This window comes from Botryllus schlosseri, chromosome 16, assembly GCF_051294905.1.
Source record: "Botryllus schlosseri isolate E-star chromosome 16, Bs_hap1, whole genome shotgun sequence".
NCBI lineage: Eukaryota > Metazoa > Chordata > Ascidiacea > Stolidobranchia > Styelidae > Botryllus > Botryllus schlosseri.
Window position 1 is genome coordinate 16,209,497 of NC_137251.1, and position 9,356 is coordinate 16,218,852.

The window sequence follows — 9,356 nt, forward strand, 5'->3', positions numbered from 1 at the left end:
GTCGTTTGTAACAACAGAACTTTGTTAATAACCACTGCACTATACCGACAATCCTGATGCGAGGTCAAGAAATAACAGCAATAAAGTGACTAATAAAAATGGCCGACCCGAAGATACATCATCATTTATAATTTGCCCTAAATTTTCTAAAACACTCCCTCCATCAACTCTACTGATGGTGAATCTGATCACATTGGCTGAATAGAGATAAATATTTGATAGTAATACGTGAAACTACTAATATTAGACGAAATTCATTCATGAATCTGCATATATTTTCGCGCTTTGAGCGAGCATTCATGACATGACCAGTGACCACTCGCGATTTCGGTGCGTATAGTACGCCAATATGAAAAAGTAGATTAGTTTGGAGTTCGCCGGAAATGGATAGATAACATGAGTATTTGGCGTCCAGTTAGTTCATTACAGATATCCCCCGGAATGCGGCGTAGGCTATGTAAGTAATCGAAATGCGGCTGTGAAAAGCTAAAGAGATGGCCACCCCTAGTTTAACTGAATATGATTGTGAATTGTGATAGGCGGCACTTGGTATGTATGCATTAATTAATGTCATCATAAAAAGCTCGTCTCCCGATGCAATCACAATACACTCAGCCGAAGGAACAGATTTCTGCTAATCATGGTCGCGACGCCGTAATAAGCGTATCACGAGCGGGTGTACGGAAAATTCCAAACCGTCTGCAATTCGCGGAAGCTTAACAACGCCATGCACATATCACTGGTGAGCGGTGACATTCGAAGAATGCGAGGTAGTAATTTCCGATAAGTACCGTCATCACACTCATAATTCAGATAATCCGTTATAATTTGTTGACATCTATACGATTGAATACAATTTACTTTGAACTATGTCTACTACTTGACTGAGTTAAATTCAAAACACGGCAGACATATGGAGCCTGACAAGTGCGAATCGCACTTAACTCTAACATGCAGTTTTATACAGTTAAAATTAAAATTATTACGATTCAAAAAAGGATTGAGTATTGTCCAATTCTGATATTTTAACCAGAGTAATATCAATTTATCACTGTCGGCAATAAATTTTGGGGAAACTATTAGAAATTGATTAACAATATCGTTTTACAGTTACGAAATAGTAGTGACATATTGAGTACTGTTGTAATGTAGGTATTGAATTTCTCTACATGCGAATAGATTAATGTCATTTCAGACCACAGTCACCGACAATAAGGGTAGCACGTTAACAAGAAATTGCATTACTGATCATACTGTAACGTCATAGGGATTTGTGTTGTCGGTTGCTTCGTGTAAACGCAAATTGGGCTCAAATATATAGTGGCCACTTCGGCAAACGTGACAAACACAAGCATTATGATCCTTAGAAGTATATTGCTCACGCTTGTGATTGCAACTACAAGGTTTTCTTACTACCGCTCAAAGAGAGGTCGGTACGGATTGTATAAACTCGTATGGATTGAAATATTTTTCTTGTTGGTCACGGAGAAGAGGGATTAGACGCCCGTGTCAATGGAATTAAATCTTTTCACTTCGGTGTTAGCGATACGCATTTGCCAATGAGCAGATAGTGTTGACATTGCTATGTCATGTGAAGCGCGAACTCGATTAGCTTTATCCAATCCAGGTGTTATTTTGAATCCGCAGCCCTCAAATCGCCTTCTGTACTGGACGCGTCGCAACCTATTTCTGTACTGTTTGCTGCTGGTGTGCAGAATTAGGCTGCACTTGTTTATTCTTTCCTTCAACTAAAGACCAGAATACTCCATTGGTTTATACACCATAGCTTTCAGTACTGTATGTTACTGGTCAGTCGACATCTTCAACTGCACTAAGATCGCATCGCCGTAATGAATTGAGTGAGTATATGTGAGGACTGAGGGTGAGGATTACTACCGAAAATAGGAATGATGGCTTTGCGCTTCATAAAAGCGTTGCAGAACTTCACCAATCATAGTACATCATGTACAAGTACACGCCATTGGCGCCAGTACATTAAACGCGTGTCTGTCTACAGAACTCTATCAAATCGACTTCGCGTTGTACAGCGGATTAAAGTGAATTGATGATGGGAACTTGAGTGCCCCAATCACTGACATAATAGATGCTAGCCGCGATAGCTTTTATCGTGTGTAACCAGACACTTCAACTCATTGATACATTATCTATATCACAACAAATATTTATTATGAACAGTCGGAGTAAACATTATAGGACCGATTTGCTGTCACCAATAATCACCATAAAATTCAGTTCCCAACGTCACTCCGCCGCCTTTTAATAAATTAAAACATGGCAAGAAATAAAACAAAGTATAGCAAACAATGCAAGTAAATTATGTAGAAAAAAACACTGAGGTATTCATCATCATTAACAACGCAGCAACATCATATCGTAGCAGTGTTCGGACCTTACGACACCCAGGACCACACAGCACACGCGGTTAAAAACAGGGACAATTGTATTGACAGAGTATAATGTTATATATACTCCGTACCACGCTAAAAACGCAGGATCGTGTTACAAATGGATCAGGTTCGGTTTCTTAAAGAGTAACTCGATTCATTAATTATAATACTAGTTTTGTAACTCCATTACCAATTTGTAAATGGATTTCGTTTGTAATTGCTTGTGTACAGAGTAACTATTAAATGCTCCATCGGAGCAGCAATACAGAACATCTTATTGCCCGGTGTAAGTGATCATAACAATTTTGTAACAGTTAATTGATTGTTAACTCGCATCGATTCAAGTATGGTCACAGTTCAAAGTACAGCGACTCGGCGCCAGGACCCGGGCCATTTTCAACACTGTTTCTCGCAGCTGGTCGTTGATTGATCGGTCGTTACGACGTTTAGGAAACGGCGCCTCTCGTTTACAGCTCTTTGACACCTTCGCCGTTTAGTGTATTTGTAATACACATCATCACCTCCGTAATCGCTTCGCGCTGTGATAAACAGCTGGCGTGATATTAACGCTTTCGAACCCAGCAATTAGATAATGGTAGTCCGTCGAATCCAAGAGGGCACGGGGCATCTAACCCGGGAGCACCATCGTCACCCCGGCTGCCTTTTTTACCACGCCTGCCTCTTTTACCGCGCCTGCCACGGTCTCCTTTTCGACCTGATAATCCGGGTGGTCCAATAGGACCGGTAGGTCCAGTAGGACCGGTTAATCCAGTCAGACCGAGCGGTCCTACTTCACCTTTTTGTCCCTTTTCGCCTGGTAATCCGTCAAGTCCAGGCCCGCCAGGAAAACCGTCCATTCCGGCAGGGCCTGGTAAACCCAAAGCTCCAATATCGCCTTTTTCTCCACGAGGTCCGGCTAAACCCCTCATTCCGGGGGGTCCGATAGGACCGGGTTTTCCGTCAAGTCCAGGCGGGCCTGGAAGAGCGTTTCCGTCGGCACCATCAACACCTTTATCTCCTTTAGATCCGTTTATTCCTGGTAATCCAAAGTCACCTTTGTCTCCTTTGATACCGATGAGACCCGGGAATCCTTGTTCGCCCTTTTCGCCAGTTTCGCCTTTTATGCCAATTCCGTGCTCCCCGGGACGTCCCTGATCACCTTTTTCTCCGTCTAGACCTGGTTCGCCCTTAGGGCCAACTATTGATTGTCCAGGTGGCCCAATTGGACCTGGTAATCCGGGCGGCCCTGGTGGTCCAGCTGATTCTTTTACAGTCTCGTGTATCAACTGTCGGCCAGGAATACCAGCCTGGCCTTGATCACCCTTGTCACCGGTGGCGCCTGCGTCTCCTTTTTCGCCTTTGCTGCCAGGTTTGCCGGGTTCACCCGGCGGACCAGGCGGACCTTGAGGTAAGTACTCGATGTCAGAAGTGCGATATATAGTCTGCGTGCCATCTTTTAATCTGAGATTCAACGGGTCAAAAAGCGCGCCTGCGTCACCCTTCTCGCCTTTATGTCCGGGGTGCCCTTTTTCGCCGCGCTTGCCTTTCATACCGATCGGCCCAGGAAATCCGTTTTGGCCAGAGGCTCCTTTTTCACCCTTTTCACCGGGAGGACACAAGCACTGCTCATTTGATCTCTTGGTACGCATCTTGGCTACTTCGTGCGATAGTTCTCGCTGCAAAAAGCTGCGCAGTTTACTTTCAGTTTTTTCCGATATAATATCAGCCTGTGTGTATCCATTTCCATTTCCAGTACGTGCAGATAAATCCAACGCTGCTTCCATGCGAGAAATCCTATCTTCTAGATAGGAAATCTTGCTTACAGTATTCAACGCGAAGACCATACCACCAATGCACAACAGCACTGACACGGCCAACACGAGTGTAGCATATTTGCCGGAGAATCCTACACTTTTCCACGGCGTCGACTGTAATTCTTTTTCAGTAATAAGACGCGATTCTGCGAGCGCTAAATTTTGCATCGTATCTGCTGTCATACTTGCTGAATTGTGCTTGTACAGTACGGTAGTCAGCGAAATATCTTGCTGTTAAAATAACAGCGTTCGGACGCTGTCGTCAAAGGAGTCACCTCGCCTAATACAATGTTAAACGGTTCTGGCACCTTCACTCCGTTACACTCTCGTCCTTGCGGTGGTTGGTTGGTTGGTTCCTTCTTCCTTTTCAGGTATTTGCACAATGGCCGGACTTGCTGTTATTATCTGATCGCTCGCTTGGGCTGCTACTCTCGGGTCACAGGACTTGAATTCAACTGAGGTAGCGTTCGTCTCGTAGACTGCTCGCGGCTGTTACTTGGAATCATCCATTGCGAGCGACCCGCAAATTGCCGACCTCACGGTGCCAATTTCTTTATCATTTGTCGCCATGAGCTTGCGCTAAACACAACAACATAAACCGAGCGTGACAAGATAGACGCGGAGATCCGAATAAGTAGTAAGTATTGACGTAGCAACCCGAAGCTGTGTTGTGCTTTTGTCGGTCATTGGATTGTCCATTATGCACTGTATTTAAATAGCGGTTTGCTAGTTAAACGTTGAAGATTAAGTCTTAACCATTGCTTCTTGTGTTCCATCGCAATGAGATATGATATCACACCTGTCTAAGCCATAAATATGCCTTACAATTATGCTTCAAATGCAGGTGAGCAGATTTTGAAGTCAAGTCAGGTTTCGTGTGGAGATGCCGCCCAACAAATATACTTCAACAACCCCTTACTTTCGTACATGACCGAAAATTCCAAATCAAATGATTCATTCAATTAGTTCGCGGAATTTCTTGAGGATATCGGGTGATATCGTGAACGAATATTGCCTTATCAGATCGTCCTCACTCCTGAGGTGAGGCTGCGAAGTCGACATCTTTTTATGCGGTGGTATCGAAACACAGCTCTCAAATTTTGTTGACTATGGGATGCCATTTGCACTTGGTGGCCTCAGCCTACTTTCAGCATTTTCTGAATTACCTTAACACGACCGGTTCGGACATCATCGCCATTTTGAACTTACGGGGGTCTTGTTAAATCCTTTATGAATCCTTGCGACTTTACCTACTCACGAGACAATTTAACGAACTGGTTGCTGGTACAAAATTTGAATACTGCTTTAAAAAGTACGTTTATCATGAACGTACTTTTGAAGGCAGAATTTAACAAACCAAAGCCATTATATTATACGTGAATTCGCTCTTCACATGTTAGGCCCATCCACGTAGCATCACGGCGCCATACATGTTCAATTAATTCACAGCACAATCTAGCCAGAGATCGCACGGCACATCTCTGATATGATATTTAATTGAGCGGCGCTATATTGGATCTGCAATCTAAAATGTAACTTTGGATATCTCCAGAAGTTTGAGTGTGTCATTGAATACAAACAAGATTCAATGGTGGTTACAGTATCCAAACACTATAGATATTGCAGAAAAGTGGTACAGTACATTGTTACTGACCAACGATCCTTGCTCAACGAACGGTTAATATCAGCCGAGCAAATCTGAGCGGCAGTCAGAACATCCCAAAGTTTCGTCCGTTTCTTTTGATATCGCCGCGAACAAATTATTGAATGTGACGTTACAATGATCACTTATTGTGACGAAGGTAAACAGATATCCTTTAGAAGTCGGACGAGTCAAGCAAAGGCACAGCGACAGAAACGGATGTTTACGAAGAGTCGATGTCTGGCGCGGAAATCCGAGGGCTTCTAGCTTGATTTAGCGTTTAATATGAAATGATGATTTACGCCCGCATATATAAATTCACTAACTTTTTTAATAACATCCGGCATGATAGATAGTCTTATGCGGGACACCTGATTGGCCAATCGCCGGCACAAGAGTAATTTAATATAGAATTTTCACCCGATATAAGATTCATTGCAGTCTAATGTACATGATTAGACGGGTGTTCAACTGTTTATTCAAAGCAATTATATATTTATGTCATTTTAGTTGATATATCTACACATCTTTGGCAACATGAATATATAGGTGTCAATATAATAGATATTCCTTCCAAATGCAGAGGTTAAGCCTCTTTCTGCAGTCTATACTACACCATCCATTTATTCTAAATTTTCATCAGCTTCTTGAAGGCACAGAATTGTAAATTTTGAACAGTATGACTTCATTCACATTGTCATTTCGCATCGGAACAATTACGGCAATTATTTGGTCCAGTCCATTTATTTCGGGCTACATGGCTGCCTTAATTAGATTTTGAGAGCAATCACTGCTGATTCGCCATATTTCGGATATTTAAAATACCGTATCGCTTGATGATAATATAAGTAACGTATTTTGCGCAGGACAGCTGTTCGCAAGCTTAACTAATGTACGGTTTGTACGAAGATGACTCCATAGTAATAATCAATGCCGAATCACAAAACTCCATAAAAAATAAAACCCAAATACAAACAAAATGTTCAAGGTTGTCGATGGAGGCTTGCGACGAAACAGAGTCGGGCAACTACAAAATATTCAGATTTTCCAATATTGGATTAGAATTTTAGCTGCACAGTTTTGTCCAAATTAGATTAGAATCAGAATTACTGAAATCGCGAAAACTTGAAAATTGAATAAAGTTTAGTTCATATCGAACCAAAGCTCATTCTTATAAACATGAGAATGACAAATGGCTGTACGCACAGTGTACGTACGTCGTACATGTACTGTACAGCAAGCTTGGCTCGTTTCGCACTATAAAGTTCTCCTGTAGCATTTTCAGGAAAACCGGAAATTAGATTAGAATGAAAATGAGAGCGTAGAAACATTTCACAAGTTAGGTTAGAATCAAATTACCTACATTTCGCTCTGATTAGTCTAATTAAACGAGTGGAATTATCTCGTTGTCCGAGTCCGCGTCGAAAATAGAATTCCCAGTATCGCCACGCTTGCTATTGGTTCTGTAATCAGGAACGTTTTTGCATCAGTTGAGACGCGTATGGCAAATACATTATGTAAGACCACGGAAATCTTCAATCACTACTGCGTGGTCACAGTGCAGATGTGTACTGTAAACCTTTCTGGCTACGCGTTAACCAAAAATGCCTTGATGACATCAGATTGATATTTTGAGGTTTTACCGGATGATATGTGTAAGGCAGAATGGCATAGCAGATAAATAGTTTCACGGTACGCATTAGTTATTTGTGTACATTTGCACATGAAAGCGCTAAGTCTCGTTCGCCACGGTGTATCCCTGATGTGTACATCCGCCCTAAATATTTATCAATTACATGCGTTTAATATTGTTGCTTCGAGGCATGTATAGTTCCGCAGATTTGAAGATAGGTTCAGCTATTGGCGATGATAACTTTCCGTTTGTATACAACACACGGAACGCGCAAGAATCACAATGGGGAACATTACAGCTTTTGCTGAATCGTGGCGATTAATGGTGATATGGCCCGTGCGTGTATATGCCCGGTTGGAAATTTATTTCATGAGCTTTGCTGGTGGTCAAAAAGTGCGAAATTCGAAATTCATTTGGATTTCGATGTATTCAAACTTATTTAAATTCTTCCATGCGTGTTTCTCGTGATTTCATTGCGAAATAATTGTTTTGATATAAACTTGTACTCAATCATCCACTTGGACTTAACAAATTATAAGTGCTTATCCGTGAAATTTGTCTAGTCAGTCCATCGGTTGAACATTGTCAGTGAAATTTCGACATTTCTATTTATATATCTAGACTAGAGTATTTCATATAGCATTTCTCGGACTTGACAAAGGGCATTTTAAGCGTGTATATCCCATCCGAATTGCTGGGATCGCAGCTATAGTACGCGCCGTTATGCTATACAAAGTTTCATAAAGTGCTGAGCTTACATCAAGCGAAAGTCTTGTATATATTCTTGAATCAATAGTGGGCCTCCGTTTACGATTCTAATATAGATGCCATAGTATAGGGCGTAGGGTTGCATTAAAAACAAAAATCAATTCAAAACAAACATGTTCAAAACAAGGTCCTTGTTTAGAACATGTTTTTTTAAGCCATGACGTCAGGAATATTCGATTGTGATGTCATAGTGGATTGACATTGACAATTGAAAATATAGGGTAAATATAGCTCCTTTGGGGAATATCTACGTACTATAGCTGTTGAACCGACTATTTTGAGGTTTCCAACTGTCCCATATCGTATGCGTGGGCTATCTCGGGTGGTAATCTTCCGTAGGCTCATACAAAATGTTTTTTGTAAAGTAGTTACACAATTATGACATAATTATACAACTTGAAAAAAATACAATTTGTTTTTAAAGGCCTTTGTTTAAAACACTGTTTAAAACATGTTTTAAACAAAGTGTTTTAAACAACCATTTGTTTTAAATGCAACCCTAATAGAGCGTATACGAAAGACACTTTGTAGCGACCCAGCCATCGACCAGTTGAATTAAAATGTACTTTTTCGATCTCGTTATGCTATGGTAATACCTCATTTTAACGCGCTTATCATAAGTATAGCTTATACACATGAGAAATCCTAATCATATCCCTTGAGCTCCCATACAAAGGCGTGTAATGAACTCGATTGACTTCAAGTTCGTCAAAACCGCTTCAGAGATATACTTTGTGTCAGCGGTTCGTGTCCGCCTTGTCGGCTTTGGTTTTATTTCTTCGGCTTATTGAAGATAACTGACGTGTTACCGCTTTGATCAAGCATTCGATTTGTTAAGTATTTGTTAATTCCAAGGTAGATTTTCGTGGGTAGGCGACATGACTATTATCAGCATGCTATTTCAGTAAATACGCCACCAAGCCTCTCTTCAAAAATACATATTTATTGAATAAGATTCTTGTGCAAATGTTTTACATCTGGAAATCAGTCAATGCTGATTCTTAGAAACTATCAATTTGGCAAAAATACGACAGAACTATCAGCGGGAAATTATCTAAATCTGTACTGTGTAGCCTACTGGATAACTTTAC

At 41.2% G+C, this 9,356-nt stretch overlaps 1 protein-coding gene across 1 annotated transcript; it reads right to left on the bottom strand.

The window, feature by feature from the left end:
- Positions 1-2,161: 2,161 nt before the first annotated feature.
- On the bottom strand, positions 2,162-5,255 carry LOC145458988 (uncharacterized). The gene has a single exon (XM_080337504.1). The coding sequence runs from the start codon at positions 4,403-4,405 to the stop codon at positions 2,972-2,974; it is 1,434 nt and encodes a 477-aa protein (XP_080193630.1). The 5' UTR covers positions 4,406-5,255; the 3' UTR covers positions 2,162-2,971.
- Between the last annotated feature and the right edge of the window lie 4,101 nt (positions 5,256-9,356).

Excerpts from the sequence above, each read along its gene's own strand:
- LOC145458988 (XM_080337504.1), bottom strand. The coding sequence starts at position 4,405 with ATGACAGCAGATACGATGCAAAATTTAGCGCTCGCAGAATCGCGTCTT.